Below are 19,606 nucleotides of genomic sequence, written 5' to 3'. Positions count from 1 at the left end.
TTTCACCTTCTTTAGAGTGTCATATAGTTGGAATCCTACAGTTTGTAGATTTTTTAGATTGGCTTCGTTCACTTAGTAACATTCATGTAAGGTTCCTCTGTGTTTGTGGCTTAGTAGCTCATTTCTTTTTAGCACTGAATAATACTCCATTGTCTGGATGTAGTACATATACATACATTCACTTAATGCATATATACAGATATAGTCCTCATTTAAGTCTTAGAATTGGAGTTAAGTGTGACCATTTAAAAATTTGATAAAAATATAATAAATTTGGTAAAAACTTGTTCCCTAAAGGGAGTATATCATTTATAGTCCTACCAAAAACATTTAACAGAGCCTTGCCAATATTGTATATTATAAAATTTTTTGTATGCTAAAAATGGAAATCATACTGTGATCTTTATATGCATTCACTCATTACAAGTGAGGCTGAACATCTCTTTATATATTTAAAAGCCATTTCTAACTTTCGATGAAAGTTTAGCAATCGTTTCTAGTTCTTGAGAGCTCTTTCTCTCTGATTGTTCTTTGTTTATGAATGTTCTTTGTTTAAGCTGGCATAATTGCAATTTGGACACCCACATAACAATTTTGGTATATTTGCTTTATTATTATGTATCCACCTTATCAATCCATCTTAACTTTTGATTTTCTAGAATGTTTTTAAAGCCACTTTTTGGTTGAGCTTTATTTCAAGAAGGTATGTGGCTATATTTTATACATTTGATGCACTGTTACATATATAGCATTAGTTCTTTGAGAAGCCGTAAAAACATGGAATGGGTATTTGAGTTTATTTGATCCACTCCATTAATTTTTATGTATGATGAAGCTGACAGATAAGGTGACTGATAAAGGTAACGAATGACAGTTCTGATACTAGAATGCAGATTTCTTGGTGCCTAACCTCCAGGCACTTTCTGTTCCATTGTTAATACTTTTATAAATGAGTATTACCATGTCTTTGATTGTGTTAACTTTTTAAATTAGCCATTACTGCTATTGACCGTATCAGTAATACACTATACCACTTTTTAGTCTTTCCTCATATTTTACTTGTGGAATCTCCATGTTGGCATGACACTGATATTTCTAATTTTTGGTCTTAATCCTTTGAACTTGTCAGTTGTTTTTGTTAAACTTATGTTCCATTTACAGTCCTGTCAGTTTCTTATCCAATAGCAAGTCAAAGGAGGGTGGTTTTTTTCTCCTGCATGTTCGTTGACTTTGACCTTAGCCAACACTAACACCCATTTCGTGAAGGCTTTTGTCTTTATCCAAGTGTTCCACTCTGCCCTAGCAGAGCACTGCAAGGTCATGGCGCCTTTTTTTTCTTCACATGAAATTAATAACTTGCTCCAACAGTAGTTTGTTCTAGGACATTTCCAGCCCAGATGGTGGAAAGTTCTTGTGATAATATGGCAGCCGAAGCAACATTTTGGCTTTTTAAAGTTGACTTTGTTTTGGCGATTGTGTAATGAAAATCTTCTGAAGATTATGCAAGGACATTAAATAAGAAAGATCTGTTGGCTTAAAACATTTTTCATCTTTTAAAAACCACCACACTCAGCATGGTAGAATTTTGGTTTCTTTCAAGTATTGGCCTGTCTTGGCTCTTTTCCTTGATTATTTGGCACTTAAGATAGCCCAATTAATGGATTTAAAATGTTGTTTCCACAGGAATAAAACGTTGCTTTGAATTCCTTTTTTGGAGCATCATAGAAAGTTACAGCAAGAATTGACATTAGAGGTCATCTTGCCCAATGTACTTATTTACAAATAAGAAAACTGAGACCCAGAGGAGTTATTTTTTGAAGTTAATAGAGTGAGTTTAATAGAGAACTTAGAAACAGATCCTAGGTTTTCTCACTTGGGGTCAGTGACTCAGTGTACCACAATATGATTTAGTTTTTGTTTATTCTTATTTCAGTGTCATCAGATTTTAATCAGTAAATTTTGATTTTATAATTTATGATAATCCTCTATTTTTAGTTCTTGATTAATTTCATTTTCAAACAGGTGATACATTTATGTTGTTCAGATACGAAACACGTAAAAGTGTACATGAACAATCTCCTGGCTGTCCTGGTTCCCCATCTCTCCAGCCTTCCCATTTGTCTCCCTAGTAACCACTGTTCGTTCTTAGTTTCACATGTATCCTTCCTGAAATTTTTCATGCATATATATTCAATTACGAATTTAGATTTTTATTTCCCTCTGTATTCATATAAAAGGTTGGAAATTATACATAGTGTTTTGAATTTTCCTCTTTTTCTAGTTAGCAGTCTATCCTGGCAGTTTCTGTATACAAGCATTCAGAGAGCTTTCTCATTTTTGTCTTTTAAGTAACAACTTTATTGAGATATAATTCAAATACCCCAAAATTTACCCTTTCAAAGTACATATTTAAGTGGGTTTTAGTATATTCACAAAAGTTGTGAAACTATCACTGCTCTCTAATTCCAGAATTTCATTACCTCAAAGAGAACCCCTGTACCCATTAGCAGTCATTTCCCATTTCCCCCTCCCTCCTGTCCCAGTAACCACTAATCTGCTTCCTGTCTCTATAGGTTTGCCCTTTACGGACATTTCATATAAATAGAATCATATGATGTGTGGCCTTTTGTATCTGGCTTCTTTTATTTAGTGTAATGTGTTCAAGGTTCATCCATGTTATAGCATGCCCCAGTACTTCATTCCTTTTTATTGCTGAAAACTATTCCATAGTATGTATATGCCACATTTTGTTTATCCATTAATTCAGTTGATAAATATTGGGGTTGTTTCTACTTTCTGAATAATGCTGCTGTGAGCATTCATGTACAAGATTTTGTGTGGACGTAGTTTTCAGTTCTCGGGTATGTGTCTAGGAGTAAAATTGCTAGGTCATATGATAACTCTGTATTTAACTTTCTGTGTAACTGCCCAACTTTTCCTCAGAGGTTCCCTCATTTTACATTCCCACCAGCCATGTATGTGAGTTTTGATTTCTCTACATCCTTTCTCATCTGTTTTTAAAAGTTGCATTATATTCTGTTGTAGGTCAATATCAGTTTATATTTAATCATCCCCCTATTGAAAGACATTAGAATTGTTAACATTTTTTGCTAATATCCTGTGCTCATTCTCATTTTGGCACCTTTATTGTATCTATTTCTAGGACCAATTTTACATTAGAAAGTTTAGTCCTTTGTGACATAAATTTAAAGTACATTTTTTTTCTAAGTTTGCTTTTTGACTTATTTGCTTTTAGTATGTGTTTGTTTTTGCCATGATACATTTTTAAAATCTATTTTTGAGAATTTGAATTTATTGGGGCTTCCCTGGTGGCTCAGTGGTTGAGAGTCTGCCTGCCAGTGCAGGGGACACGGGTTCGAGCCCTTGTCTGGGAAGATCCCACATGCCGTGGAGCAACGAGGCCCGTGAGCCACAACTACTGAGCCTGCGCGTCTGGAGCCTGTGCTCCGCAACAAGAGAGGCCGCAACAGTGAGAGGCCTGTGCACCACGATGAAGAGTGGCCCCCGCTCGCCGCAACTAGACAAAGCCCTCGCACAGAAACGAAGACCCAACACAGCCAAAAATAAATAAATTTAAAAAAAAAAAGGATTTGTATTTATCAATCTGTTCCAGCTTTTAGGCCTCTCAGGCTTGTTGTTATCTTTTTGGTCTCCTCTCTTACTACTCTCCTTCTTGCAGATTTCATTCTAACCCCACTGACCTCGTTGCTGTTCTTTAAGTATGCTAGGTGTGTTCCTACCTCAGGGCCTTTGTGTGCGCTGGTCCCTCTCCCTGGGAGACTTTTCCCTTGCTTCCTTATTTCTTTCAAGTCTTTGTTCAAATGTGAACTTCTTGTTGTCTTCCTATTTAAAATTGTAACACACCTGTGATAGATGTCAAATTTTGGGGTACTGAAATATGAATTCACTTTTTAATGATTATAACAAATTAGGTGAGTGTTAGAATGCTGTTTGTTTCTTATGAAGGAACAAAAATTTCTAGGTGTAAAACCTTTCAAATAGTGCTTAAGCTTTTAATGACTAAATGCTTTTAATGAGACTGAATCTGTGACTCTGTGCCCTTTGCCAGTATTTAAACATTTAACTTCCATCTTTGGCAAGTGTGATGGTTAATTTTGTGTGACGGGTTGAGCTGAGGGATGCCCAGAGGTCAAACATTATTTCATTATTTCTGGATGTGTCTGTGAGTGTGTTTCTGGAAACAATTAACATTTGAATAGGTAGACTTTGTAAAGAAGATCATACTCACCAGTGTAGGTGAGCATCATCCAGTCCATTGAGGGCATGAATAGAACAAAAAGGTGGGGGAGGGGTGAATTTTTTCTCTTGTTTAATCTGAGACATCCATCTCCTTCTGTCTTTGGGTATTGGCACTCATGTTTCTTGGGCTTTTGCCCTCGGACCAGGGCTTTTCTGCCTCTCAGCACTTTGGGTTTGGACTGGAACTACACCGCTGGCTTTCCTGGGCCTCCAGCTTGCAGATGGCAGATAATGTCACCTTTAGCCTCTGTAATTGTGTGAGCCAATCTCTTATAATAAATTACTTTCTATGTATATATTTCTTTATATCCTGTTGGTTCTGTTTCTCTGGAGAGCCCTAAATAATGCAGCAAGTGTGTCTAATTCATTGCTACAGTCTGAATGTTCGTGTCTTCCCAAAATTCATATTTTAAAACCTCACCTCTAAGATGATGATGTTAGAAGGTATGGCGTCTTTGGGGGACGATTAGATCATGAGGGCAGAGCCCTCATGAGTGGAATTAATGCCCTTATAAAAGATACCCAAGAAAACTTCCTTGCTGCCTTCCATCATAGGATAGCGTAGCAAAAAGACCCTTAATCTCTGTGACCCAGAAGCGAGCTCTCATCAAATACTGAATCTGCAGGTATCTTGATCTGGCCTCTCAGCCTCCAGAACTGTGAGAAATAAATTTCTGTTGTTTATAAGTTACCCAGACTGTATTAGTTTGTTATTACAGTCCAAAAGGAATGAGACACTTAGATTGTTTTTCCTAGTGCAAATCCTCTTTACTTTGATTGTTTACAGTGAATTGAGAGAGAGGAATAATTAAGAAAACCTGGGACTTCCCCGGTGGCACAGTGGTTAAAAATCCATCTGCGAAATGCAGGGGACACAGGTTCAAGCCCTGGTCCAGGAAGATCCCACATGCTGCGGAGCAACTAGCCCGTGTGCCACAACTACTGCCTGTGCTCTAGAGCCCGTGAGCCACAACTACTGAGCCTATGTGCCGCAACTACTGAAGCCTGCGTGCCTAGAGCCTGTTTTCTGCAACAAGAGAAGCCCACACACCGCAATGAAGAGTAGCCCCTGCTCGCTGCAACTAGAGAAAGCCCATGCACAGCAACAAAGACCCAATGCAGCCAAAAATAAATAAATAAACTTATTTTTTTTAAAAAAACAGAAAAAGAAAACCTATGGTCTGAATGGGATTAGAGATTGTCCTCAGACCATCTCTCCTGATTTTTTTTTTTTTCAGGAAATTTCCTGGTGGAGACAGCCAGTTTGAAGTAAATATTTCTCCCATTCATTTTCTTTATGCCCTTCCCATTTTGAAAATTTAAATTAAAAATAATAAAAATATTCACCTATAATCTCATCTTCCAGGATTGCTCTTTTTATTTTTTGCATATTAACATCTGTATGTGTATTCACTCATGATGCATACTATTCTGCTATCTTTGCTCAACGTCACATCATGAAGCAAATATTTTTTCAATAAAGTGTATTTCAAAAGCAGATGGGATGACTTGTTTTATGAGGCCAGCATAACCCTGATACTAAAACCTAACAGTGGCGTTCCATAAAAAGAAAATTACAGACTGATATTTCTCATGAATACAGGAGAAAAAGCTTTAAAAAATTAGCAAATGTCATCCAGCAATATAAGAACAGGATAATACATTATAACCAAGTGGGGCTTATCTCAGGAATACAATATTGTTAACACTTGAAAATCAGTATAAAATGCCACATTGACAAAATAAATTAGAAAAGCCATATGATTGTCTCAGTAAATGTCGAAAAAGCATTTGACCAAATTCAACATCTATTCATGGAAAAAAAAAAAAACTTCTCAGCAAACTAGGAATAGAAGGAAACATCTTCAACTAGGTTAAGGGCATCCATGAAGAACCTGTAGCTAACATTACACTTAATGATGAGAGACTAAAGGATTACCTCATTTGTGATCAAGAACAAGCCAAGGATGTTTGGTCTTAGCATTTCTGTTTGCTGCTGTATGAGGCCCTAGCCAGTTCAGTAAAGCAAAACAAAGAATAAAAGGCATAGAGATTAGAAAAGAAAAAGTAAAACTATATTTGCCAGAAACATGATTGTTTATGTAGGAGACCCTAAGGAATATACAAAAACTACTTGAACTAAAAAGTGAGTTTAGCAAGGTTGTACATTGCAAGATGATTATACAAGAATCATATACTAGTAGCAAACAATAGGAAACTAAAACCTTAAAAACTCCATTTTAAAATAATATGAAAAACATGAAATACTTAGTAAATTCCACAAATATGTGTACAGCTTATGTATTAATAACTAAAAAACATTGCTCAGTGAAGTCAAAGAAAACCTAAATGTAGAGATACATCATATCCATGAATTGGAAGAGTCAATATTGTTAAGATGTCAGTATTACCCAGATTGATCTACAGAGTCAGTTCATCACATTTGTACCAGAGTATTTTTTGTTTGTTTGTTTTCTTCGTAGACATTGACAAACTGATTCTAAAATATATATGGAAATGCAAAGAACCTAGAATATCTGAAGAAATAATTGAAAAGGAAGAACAAATGGAATACTTACACTATATCACTTCACAGTGTGCTATAAAGCTACAGCTTTGAAGATAACATGGTACTGACCTAAGTATAGACAAATAAATCAGTGGATCAATATAGGGGGCCAAGAAATAGATCTGTACTTCTCTGGTCAATTGGTATTTTTTTGTTTGTTTTGTTTTGAGAAAAGAAGCAAAACAATTCAGTTGGGAAGGGAAAACTTTTTAAACTAATGGTGCTGGAAAAGCTGATTATATGGGAAAACAAAGCAAAGCAAAAAAACTTTGACTCCTACTTTCACATATAACATAAAAATTAGAAAAATACACACAATCTTGTTTTAGGCAAAGATAACTTAGAAAGCATACAGAAAGCAATAGCCAAAAAAAGAAAAACTTGATAAGTTAGACTACTTCAAAAGTAAAAATCTTGCCTCTTCAAGAGAGACGGTTCAGAAAAAGAATAGTCAAGCCACAGATGGGAGAAAATGTCTCCAAAACGTGTATTCTTGAATATATAAAGATCTCTTACAATTTAAAAATAATTAGGCAAATATCCCAATTAAAATGGAAAAAAGATTTAAATTGATAATTCACAAAAAAGATATATGAGTGGCCAATAAGCACATTAAGTTTTAGTGTGATTAATCATCAGAAAATGCAAATTAAATGCTATAGTGAGCTATTACTACACACAACTAGAATAGCAAAAATTAAGAAGACTGATAGTACTGAATGTTGGTGAGAATGTGGAGCAACCGGTACTTTCAGAAATTGCTGTGGGTAAAGAAGCCAATCTGAAAAGGCTGCATACTGTATTATTCCCACTATACATTTTGGAAAGGGTAAAACTATAGAAACAGTAAAAAGATCAGTGGTTGCCAGGGCTTGCAGGAGGAAGGGATATATAGACAGAGCACAGAGGATTTTTAGGGCAATGCAACTGTTCTGTATGATACTATAATCAATGATACATGTTACTACATTTGTCAAAATTTATAGCGATTATAGAAATTACACAGCAGTAGTGAACTCTAACGTATATTATGGGGTCTTTAGGTGATAATGATGTGTCAGTGTTGGTTCATCATTTTTAACATATATGCTACTCTGGGGCAGGATATTGATGGTGGAGAAGGGTATACATATGTGGGGGCAAGGGTTATATGGAAATTCTCTATACCTACAGTTTTGCTGAGAACTGGAAACTGCTTTGAAAAATAAAATCTATGTAAAAAATTGCTGTGTTGTATAAAATGGTACAACAGTTGGGGAAAAGTTTTGACAGGTTCTTATGAAGTCAGATATCCACCTCTCTTCTCATCTAGCAATTTTACTTTCAGGTATTTACTGAAGAGAAATGAAAATATATGTTTGCAAATGACTTGTATGCAAATGTTTATAAATCTTTCTTCGTAAACCTTCTCATAATAACCCCAATATGGAAACAAATGCCTCTCAACATCATCATGTTGTCTCTCTATACTTTATTCTCAGTTATTTCTTATGACTTTATGTCCAAGTCACTAAATCTCTCTTCTGCTGAGTCTAATCTGCTGTTAAACCCATTCATTGAAGTTTTCTTTCTTTCTTTCTTTCTTTCTTTCTTTCTTTCTTTCTTTCTTTCTTATTTACTTATTTTTTAAATCAAGTATTAAAATTTGGCTATTGTATTTTTCAGTTCCAGAATTTTTTTCTAGAACTTTTTAAAAAGAAATACCTGGTATATTTATATAGTTTACAGGTCCTTGAGAAATTTTTGATTTAAAAAATTTGGCTTTTATGCCATAGGTAGAGTAGGCATAGTTGTGTTTGGTAATTAATATTATTATTGGGAGAGTTTTGTTTGTTTTATGAGTGTATGGTGGTTCTTGTTCATGTAGTTTTATCTCTTTATGTGCCTATTTTTGATTGTTTGCTAGTTTTTGTATTTGTAAAGTTGTAGAAATAGTTTGATAGAATGATTTTATCTTTCTTCAGAGGGGATTGTTTCTGTTGGGTGCCTTGGATTCTTCTTAATTCCGTTTCAGAATTTTTCTGGCCACCCAGGGAACTTCTGGGTTGTAGTCCATGAGATTGTTGATTTACTTCCTGCTCCCCCTTACTTCCAAGGTAAGGATCCCCTTGAGGATCTCTACCCTGTGTGTGGAGTGGAGTACTAAGGCTTACTCCCTTGGCAGGCTTGGACTCCAGTTTTTGTCCCCTAGATTGTCAACCCTGTCAAAAGCACTGCTTGGATTCCCAGCCACTGCTTATGGATCAGGAAGCATCCCAAGGCCAAAGCAGTTCCAGATGTCAGGCTGACCTCTCTAGGTTTTCTTAGTGCCTTGAATCTTGGCCTTGTAATTCTTCAGTATTTTACTACTCTTTGGTCCTTTTAAAAAGTGCCCTTCCAGACCCTCCGTCAATGATTTTTGTTGACCTCATTGTGAATATCCTTCTGAATTTTCTGTCTGTCATTGCTGGAAATGGAAGTAGCCTCAATTCCTGTGATCTCTTTAAAAATTATGTGGTTGTGTAAGTTAATATATAAGCTGTGCTTTATTACATTTTTCATTTTCTAATATTGGTTGATTTTTTTTTTTTGGTTCAGCAAATATTTTCTTATGTGATATAGACTATAGACTATGAAAAGCATAGTCCCAAGTCTTGAGTGATGAATATGAGTCAGCCAAGCAGTTTGGGGGCAAGGGTAGAGGGAGCTGAAGCCCTCACACAGACTTGGGAGATGTGCGGGAAGATGGTAACTAGGAAGATAATTGATGGATAGTTGCATTTTATCCATGTGTGTCTTTAAAACATATTTCTTAAATGGCTATTTCAGAGGTTGTCCTGTTTAGATCATTTTTTTCCCCATAGGCAGAACCCAAATTTGTGTTCACAACTTATTTTGAAACTGACCTTAAAAATATCAGTCATTTTCTTTCTTTGTTTTTTTATTTTTTTATTTTTTATTTATTTATTTTTTTTTTTTTTTTTGTGGTACGCGGGCCTCTCACTGCTGTGGCCTCTCCCGTTGCGGAGCACAGGCTCCGGACGCACAGGCCCAGCAGCCATGGCTCACGGGCCCAGCCGCTCCGCGGCACACGGGATCCTCCCAGACCGGGGCACGAACCCGCATCCCCCGCATCGGCAGGCGGACTCTCAACCACTGCGCCACCAGGGAGGCCCTCTTTGTTTTTTTAAACTTTTATTTTTTAAAAAATTTTATTAATTTATTTTTGGCTGTGTTGGGTCTCCATTGCTGCGCATGGGCTTTCTCTAGTTGCGGTGAGCGGGGTCTACTCTTTGTTGCGGTGCGTGGGCTTCTCATTGCAGTGGCTTCTCTTGTTGCGGAGCACGGGCTCTAGACATGCGGGCTTCAGTAGCTGTAGCTTGCGGGCTCTAGAGCGCAGGCTCAGTAGCAGTGGTGCTCAGGCTTAGTTGCTCTGCAGCTTGTGGGATCTTCCTGGGCCAGGGCTTGAACCCATGTCCCCTGCATTGGCAGGCAGATTCTTAACCACTGCGCCACCAGGGAAGTCCAGTCATTTTCAATACCACTTATAATAGAAAATGGATTAAAGGAGGGCATGCTGAGTAATTATTTTTGCTGTTGCTACTAGCTCTGTAACTGTAGCCCCAGGAGTCTAGTGAATTTTTTTTTTCTTTTCTTTTTTGGCCACGCTGCACTGCATGCGGGATCTTAGTTCCCGAACCAGGGATGGAACCTGTGTGCGGCCCTACCACTGGACTGCCAGGGAATCCCGTTTTTCTGTGTGTGTGAATTTTTATGCAGAGCACTAAATCATGAATTAGTTTCTGGAAGCTGGGAGTTTCAGATATACTTTGTCATGTAAAATGTGTACATGAATGAATGTATTTTTCTTGGTTTTGGTAAACCCCAAATAATATTAATTTCTCACTGTGCCCAAGAGCACAAAGAGACTATTCAACAAATATGTGTGTACTTGTGGCCAGCCACTGTTTTAGGTGTCAGGGATACAGTAGTGAATAAGACATAGATTCTAGTTGTGCGTAGGGTAAGACAGACAATAAACAAATTAATATATTACTTAATGTTAGAATGTGACAAGTACAATGGAAAAAAGTAATGTCGTGGTATTTTAGTCAAGATTGTAAGGGAAGGCTCCTTGTGAAGTGGACCTTTTAATAGAAACCCAAAGGAAGTCAGAGAGGGAGTCCTGTCACTCTGTGGTGGGAGAGCATTCTAAGCAGAGGGAACAGCAGATGCAAGGCCCTGAGGTGGGTGCATGCTTGGTGTGTCCAGGGACCAGTAACTAGTCCATTAGAGCTAGAGCCAAATGAGCAAGGATGGGTGAGTGATAGACAAGGTTGGATGGTTAGTCAAAAGTCATGCAGGGTCTTAGAGGCTAGGTTAAGGACTTTGCATTTTATTCTGAGCAGGATGGGCAGCTAGTGGATGGTTATTGTCCTTGTTTGAATATTTGTTACTCTGTGCATTTAAATTTTCTTCTGCTTTGTGGCTATAAGCACTATCTTCATACAATGAAAATTGGAAATTGGGTTCTTGACATCTTTGCCAAAAAAAAGGAAAAGATTTTGTTTTAGCCATTTCTAGTATCTGCATCTTTGTTATGTCATTTGAAGCTGTGCTTCATTGTGTACTTAAATTATCTTCTACCCTGCCAGTTTGTTGGAGCCTGCTTTAATCCATTTATTTGAACATTATATTCTCCCCAGCCCCCAAATCTGGTAGATTAGTATAACTTTGAGTAATATTTTCATGTTGGCTGGTAGGGAGGTTTTTGGTTCTTATTGAAATTAGCATCTAATTCTTACTAGCTGCTAGTGGTAGGCAGAATAATGTCCTCTCCAGCCCAAGGATGTCCACATCCTAATCCCTGGAAAGCTGGTGAATAGATACCCTCACATGTCAAAAGGATTCTGTAGATGTGGTTAAAGTTAAGGGCTTTTTGAGGGGGAGATTGGGCCTACTAGGATAATAGAGGACAGTCTAATCACATGAGTCCTTAAAGGTAGAAGAGGAAACCAGAAGGGTGGGTCAGAGAGATGCAGCATGAGTCACTCAAAGCCACTAATGGCTTTGAAGATGGAGGAAAAGGATCCTTGAGTCAAAGAATGAGGCGACCTGTAGAGCCTCGGAAGTGCCCTCATCTTACTGCCAGCAAGAAAATGGGGACTTGGATCCTAGAGTCACGAGGAACTAAATCCTGCCAACAACCCAAGTGAGCAGGAAATGGATTCTTCCCCAGAGCCTCCGGAGTGGAAAGCAGCTTGCTGACACCTTGATTTTAACCCCGTGAAACCTGTACTGCAACTACAGAACTGCATGATAATAAATTTGTGCTGTTTTAGGCCACTAAGTTTGTGGTGATTTGCTAATGACAACAATATAAAAACTGTTGAAACATACCCAACTTCTCAAAGCAGATAACTTTAGCAAATTAAATTTGTTAAATATAGAATTTTGGATGATTCATGCACTCCAAATAATATCTGTTTAGTGCCTACTATTTGCCAGGAAATGTGGTAGGAGCTAGGAATAAGAGAGGTCCCTATCTTCACCAAACTCTAGTCTACAGTTGTGCAATTTTTAATTTTATATTTTTAATCTTTTTTTTTTTTTTTTTTTTTGCTGTACGCGGGCCTCTCACTGCTGTGGCCTCTCCCGTTGCAGAGCACAGGCTCCGGACACACAGGCTCCGCGGCCATGGCTCGCGGGCCCAGCCGCTCCGCGGCATGTGGGATCTTCCGGGATCGGGGCACGAACCCGTGTCCCCTGCATCGGCAGGCAGACTCTCAACCACTGCGCCACCAGGGAAGCCCTATATTTTTAATCTTAACGTAAAATTTTAAGCATATAAATGTAGAGAGACTAATGAACTCCCATATGCTTATCACTTAGCTTTAGTAATTAACAACTCATGGCCACTTTTATTCCAATTATACCCCTTCCACAGCTACCCTCCCCTACTTCTCAGATTATATTTAAGAAAATTCCAGACATCATATCATATCTGGATAGTCAATTTTATATGAAGCTTTGCTATGTAGTTATTTCCCGTTCCCCACTGACATTAGAAAAGTGCAGACTTTAATTTTATCATCTTTAACAAAGTAACTTTATCATCTGTGAGTTCATTTGCAATCGTTAGCTATTTTTTTGTCATGAAATTTTGCCTGGGATTCCTTTGATGCAAATTAGAAAATTACGTAGATCATTTCAACTTGCAGAAGTGCTGCAGAAAATTGTTTTGGGGTTATAAGTCAATTTTAGTGAGTAGGTAAATTCACAAACATGGAATCTGTGAATAAAGAGCATCGATAGATTATACATGTAAAGTGATTTTTCCATTTCCTGTGTTCTTGATTTATGTTGATAACGTCACCTTCTCTGAGTTCTAAATCTAGAAACCTTGGTCTTTCTTGATTAGTCTTAGTCCTTCTCGCCCACTTTAAGCATCCAATCTGTCACTGAGTGCTATTAGTTTTATTTTGTTAAGCGTCATTTAAGTCTTATTGCTCTTTTCCATTGCCATTGTCATTATTTTAATGGTGGTCCTTATAATGCCCTAACTGGATAATTTATTGCTGGTATTTTTTGTTTCTGGGATTAATCTGAGCATCCTCCCACTTCAATATGTCCTCCAACCTCTTATGCATCCCTTCATTCCACAATCCCTGATTTTGGACACATCAGGCATAGGGTTGAGTCAGTCACATTCTTCAGTTCAAGGGTCACTATCATCGCTGGTTTGTGTAAGGCCCATCTCCCCCTCCATTTAATATTAATCCATTTACTTATTCCCATTTATCCCCATTCATTACTCCTTTTCTTTCCCATAAACAGCCATTTTACTATGTTTAATGCATGCATTTTTTATGTATATGTCCGAGTACAAGATGTTATACTTATGTGTACATGTATTTTTCTTTTTTTTTAACATCTTTATTGAAGTATATTTGCTTTACAATGGTGTGTTAGTTTCTGCTTTATAACAAAGTGAATCAGCTATAGTGTACATGTATTTTTAATATACATAAATAGAATTGTGTTATAGAACTCTGTTTTTTCCTCTCAGAACTGTTTTTTTTTTAAATTTATTTTATTTGTTTATTTTTGGCTGCACTGGGTCTTCGATGCTGCGCACGTGCTTTTCTCTAGTTGTGGCGAGCGGGGGCTGCTCTTCGTCGCGGTGCATGGGCTTCTCATTGCGGTGGCTTCTCTTGTTGCGGAGCATGGGCTCTAGGCGCACGGGCTTCAGTAGTTGTGGCTTGCAGGCTCAATAGTTGTGGCTCGTGGGCTCTAGAGCGCAGGCTCAGTAGCTGTGGCACACGGGCTTAGTTGCTCCGCGGCATGTGGGATCTTCCTGGACCAGGGCTTGAACCCGTGTCCCCTGCATTGGCAGGCGGATTCTTAACCACTGTGCCACCAGGGAAGCCCTCAGAATTGTTTTTAAGAGTTACCTGTGATGCTAAATGAACACCTAGTCTATTGCTGTTAAAACTGCCCCATTGTGTACATCCACAACATTTTACTTATCCAGTTCCTCAGTGCTGGTCACCTGGGGTGCCTCCAACTTTGCAACACCATGAATAATGAATGTCTTTATATTATTTATCTATTACTGCACAATAAGCTACTCTAAAATTTAGAAGTTTAAAACAACATTGTTTCAATTCCATGTGATATCACTTATATGCAGAATCTAAAATAGGACACAAATGAACTTATCTATAAAACAGAAACAGACTCACAGACATAAAGAACAGACATGTGGTTCCTAAGGGCATGGGGGTTGGGGGAGGGATGAGTCGGAGTTTGGGGTTAGCAGATGCAAACTACTATATATAGAATGGATAAACAACAAGGTCCTACTGGATAGCACAGGGAACTCTGTTCAGTATCCTGTAATAAACCATAATGGAAAAGGATATAAAAAAGAATATATATGTATAACTGAATCACTTTGCTGTACAGCAGAAATTAACACAACATTATAAATCAACTATACTTCAATAAAAACAAAACAAAACGTTGTTTTACAGTTTTTTAGTATCAGGAATCAGGGTACTGTGTAGCTTGGTGCCTCTGACTCAAGTGTCTCATGAGTGTAGTTGATCTTATGGCTGGGGCTGTGGTCTCATCTGAAGGCTCAACTAGGAAGGACCTGCTTCCTAGACTTCTCACTTGGCTGTCGGCAGGATTGAATTTGTCTAGGGCTGTTGGACTCAGTTCCTTACTGGCTGTTGACTGGAGGCCTTCCATAGTCCTTTGCAAGGTGTACTTCTCTGTATGTCAGCTCACAACAAGGCAGCTGGCTTCCCTTGGAGAAAGCAAACAGAAGAGCAAGAGCAGGTGCCCAACACAAGCCACAGTTGTTTTGTAAGCCAGTCTCCTCTCAGAAGTGGCATGCTTTCACTTTTACTGTATTCTCTTGCTTCTAAGCAAGTCTCTAGATCCATCCTACACTCAAGGGGAGGCAATTACACAAGGACACGAATAGCAGGAAGCGGGGATTATTGAGGGTCATTTTGGAGGTTGCTTACCACAGTCCTCAGACATATTTCTGTGAATTTTTCTTTGGCATATACATATTTTAGAGAACAACATATAAATTGTTCTCTAAAATAACTGTGTTGGTTAATATTACTATCAGCAGTACATGAGGGTTTATATATCATTATGTACCTGCCAATACTTTACATTTTCTAGGACATCAAGGGATATTACACTGTTTTAAACAGACTGTTTTTTTATCTTTTGCTCTTTTTTTTCCTAGTGAAGTTCTTGGCTTTTTCTTGGCTTTTTGCAGGAGTTGCTTGTAATATTCTAGATATTAGTTCTTTGTTCTTCTTCCATTTTATCATCTGCCAGTTAACTTTGTTCAGGGTTTCATTTGTTGAGCCATAATCTTTAATTTTGATGTAATTAAATGCTTTTATTTATTTACTTACTTACTTTATGCTTTGTGTTCTTAGGCTTTTATTTAAGAAGTCCCTTCTTGTGCTTATGTTACAAACTTATAATTGTACATTTTCTTCTATTAATTTTAGTGTTGCCATTCACATCCAAGTGAATGTAGGTCTTTAATTCTTCTGTAGTCGGTCTTTGAATATGTTGTAAGATAGGGAGCCATCATTATTTTTCTTTATGAAATAAGCCAGTTTTTCCCAGCACCATGTTCTGTACAATCTGTTCTCCATTGATTTATGGATCCATTTTATTGTATGTTTTCATAGAAACACAGGTTTGACCTGTACATTCAGTTCTCAGTTGAGTTCCATTGGTTTGTCTAATTTTTTTGTGTGTGCTTGCAAATACCATACCATTTTTATTGCCACAGCCATGTAACATGGCTTGATATCTGGTAGAGGAAGTCCCTCTCTTCACTTTTCAGTTTCAAGATTGACTTGGCTATATGTTTATTCTTTCATAAAATGTCAAAGTCAATTTATGAAGTTTCTGAAAAAAACTCAATGAGAATTTTGGTTGTGATTAAGATTAATTTGTGTAGAATTATCTTCATGGTATTTAGTCATTCCATTCAGATCATCCTGTTTGCCCTTTATTAATGTTTTAATACTAATAAGTGGATGCTGGCCAGCAAAATCAATAGAAGATATCCTCTAAGTCAGTCAACAGCATCCTGGATCCTTTTTTCATGAAATTCCCTTTACATTTTTGTTGCAAAGAGTATTCCTTTTGTATTATCGTGTATTATATGACCTCAACATATTTCTTCCTCTTTGCTGTTCTGAGTTATGTATGCCTGGTACACTATGCTGATGACTGTTCAGGAAGTCCTAGTTAGTTCCAGTCAAAATCAGAGCAATAAAGATCCCTCCCATTTGTGATGTTCTCCCATTTGTGATGTTGTTTGGCCCAATTTATTTTGAAGGAGAACAGCCCTCTATTCTAAATCTACATTCTTTCATTAAAGTTGTCAGACACAGTATTTATTAATAGTCATAGTTTTTAGTTTTTTTTGCGGTACGCGGGCCTCTCACTGTTGTGGCCTCTCCTGTTGCGGAGCACAGGCTCCGGATGCGCAGGCTCAGCGGCATTGGCTCACAGGCCCAGCTGCTCCGCAGCATGTGGGATCTTCCCGGACCGGGGCACGAACCTGTGTCCCCTGCATCGGCAGGCGGACTCTCAACCACTGCGCCACCAGGGAAACCCCATAGTTTTTAGTTTAAACAAATTAAAGCAGTTTCTTCCTGGATCAGGGACCTAGTATAAGATGTTAAATTGTAAACCACTGCTGTTTTTTTTTTTATTATTATTGATGCAATGACTAAATGCATTAACAAGTGTACTGGAGGTAGTCACCTACCTAGATAGGGTGTACTGTGGCAAGATACTTGTTCTTCAGAATTTGGCTTTAAGCCCTGACCCAACTGAAAAGCCTAGCAAATTGACTACAGAGTATGGATTCCTGATAGGCATAAGCTGTATGAATAAATGATTATTGTGATTCAAAATCCTTTGGGTTTTGAGCACCCAAATCATCATTATTGAAGAATTAATGAATCCTAATACAACACATCAGGGTTGTTTTTCATTCAATTCAAGAAATAAGTACAAATGTAAGATGTGCCTTTTATGTGGTTAATATTTTACAACGATAATTATGGAAATTTCAGGAAAGAGAATTGTTCTACAGTATTAGATTTCTGAGTAGAAATGAGATTTATTCATTACATAATAAGATCATTTGCACAGGTCTCTTGTGTTTTGTTTTGTATACTTCGCTTTTAAAAGATATTTCATCAACAAAATAACTCCGTAAATATCCGGTAGAATTAGAACTTAAAAATCTGGTAAGCTTCTCCATTTCTAGAATCAAGTCCTCTTTAATTTGTTTGATGAGCTTCATTTAAGTAGGTGTTCAGTATTTTTCTTTGGGCTTTCCGTGAATATTTCAGTTCTGTAAAAAGAGCTGATATTCTTTTGGAGCTGTTACTCTTTTTGTTGTGTTGTTGAGATTTTCACTTTCCTGGGCTAACATGTTACTGTTCCCCATGATAATTGTGTTTAAACTTTTGCAATAATTGAAGATTTCTTGATGCATTTGTTCCTGTTCGTGCTCAGCCAAAATTTTGTTTCCTTTTTATTTGTTCTAAGATTTGTTTCTAAAAGGGGTTAATGATCTTCGGAGGACAACGGTAGTCCTTCATAAAAGAAATATGCTTAATAAAACAGGAAGAACAATTTGTTTACTGTTCATATTTTGCTGAACAGGCGGAGTTGGCCTTGAGAAAGTAGACACTTAGAGATAGAAGATCTAGGGTATACCATAGTTCTTACTGTAAAGTTATTATCAACTCAAAAAGACATTGTTGTCTTCCCTACACTGTGACTTCTTTTCAGTTTTACAATCTGAATATTGTTCCTGTGTTATAACTAAACAGGGAATGAACATAAGGGCTTTAGAGTGGACCTTCAAAGCAGAACACTGCTGGTAACTGTTCCCATTATACACTAATATATTGATACTTGTCATTCATTAGTAGATGGGACCTGGAAAATAGGAAAGTAATGGGATATTTGACCCAAGTACAAGAACTAATGACAAGGAAGGGTTTCATATTTTTGTTTGACTTAATTTTTATGTTAAACATACTAGTATTTTTAATAATCCGGAAGCATATTGAATATTTTGATTTGAGTTTTTAAATGTATAGTTTATTTAGAAAAGAGCAATATCTTAATCTTCCAAAGTGATCATTATTCTGATTTGTTTCCTATTTTTCCAGAGATATTACATATGAAATATCAGTAGAAGCTGTGTCAACAATGGTGGTCTTCCTTTCCTGCCAACTCTTCCACAAGGAAGTTTTGCGACAGAGCATCAGTCACAAGTATTTGATGCGAGGTCCATGGTATGTTTCTATTTTAAATTTGTCAAGTTTTTTATTGAATTAATCTATAGTTCTCGTCTTATCCTCTTTCCTTAGTGTTGTTCCATATCTCCAACCAGACATTTCCTCTGGTTGTTCTATCAGAACTTCAAACCCAACACATAAGGATCTGCTTTCCTGTCTAAACTATCCATCCTCCCTGCCCCTTTCATCCCCTAGCTTCATTACCTTCTCTAGTGGTTTCTTTTTTTTTTTTTTTTTTTTGGCGGTACGCGGGCCTCTCATTGTTGTGGCCTCTCCCGTTGTGGAGCACAGTCTCCGGACGCGCAGGCTCAGCGGCCATGGCTCACGGGCCCAACTGCTCTGCGGCACGTGGGATCCTCCCGGACCGGGGCACGAACCTGTGTCCCCTGCATCGGCAGGCGGACTCTCAACCACTGCGCCACCAGGGAAGCCCTCTAGTGGTTTCTTTGTGGAGTTGAAACTTTGAAGCCATGTTTTCTTCCTTCTGCATCATTCTTTATGTCTAAGCATTCATCCAGTCATATTTGTTCATTGAAATTATTTGTATCTTCCCCTTCCCACCAGTCCCATTGAAACGACTGCTGCAGTGTATGCCCCGTCACCATGTGTTTGGACTTCCCCAGCAGCCACTTAACTGACTGTTCCTACTTTCATGTAGTCAACAAATGTTTATTGTGTGCTAACCATGTGCCAGGCATGTGTTAGGATGTGGAGCTGTGCTCCTGAGCAGAGCAGAAACTTACAGTCTCCTGGTGGGTAGGGACGGGAGTAGATAAATATTAAACACACACACACACACACACAGAGAGAGAGAGAGAGAGAGACAGAGAGAGACAGAGAGAGAGAGAAGCACCTTTGTCTTTTTCACATCCCTCTTGCTACCTTGATTATACCTGTGGCA

The 19,606-nt window shown here is 37.7% G+C and overlaps 1 protein-coding gene across 1 annotated transcript in view; it reads left to right on the top strand.

The window, feature by feature from the left end:
- Nucleotides 1-19,606, top strand: part of DYM (dymeclin) — a 388,749-nt gene that overhangs the window by 90,614 nt on the left and 278,529 nt on the right. Inside the window, exon 7 of the mRNA XM_079717304.1 lies at nucleotides 18,577-18,702. Within this exon, the coding sequence (XP_079573430.1) occupies nucleotides 18,577-18,702 (126 nt within the window). The remainder of the gene's footprint in view (nucleotides 1-18,576; nucleotides 18,703-19,606) is intronic.

This window comes from Hyperoodon ampullatus (genome assembly GCF_949752795.1).
Source record: "Hyperoodon ampullatus genome assembly, chromosome: 13".
Taxonomy (NCBI): Eukaryota; Metazoa; Chordata; class Mammalia; order Artiodactyla; family Ziphiidae; genus Hyperoodon; species Hyperoodon ampullatus.
Note: the sequence above shows the minus strand (reverse complement) of the source record. Positions and strands in the feature narration are given on the sequence as shown.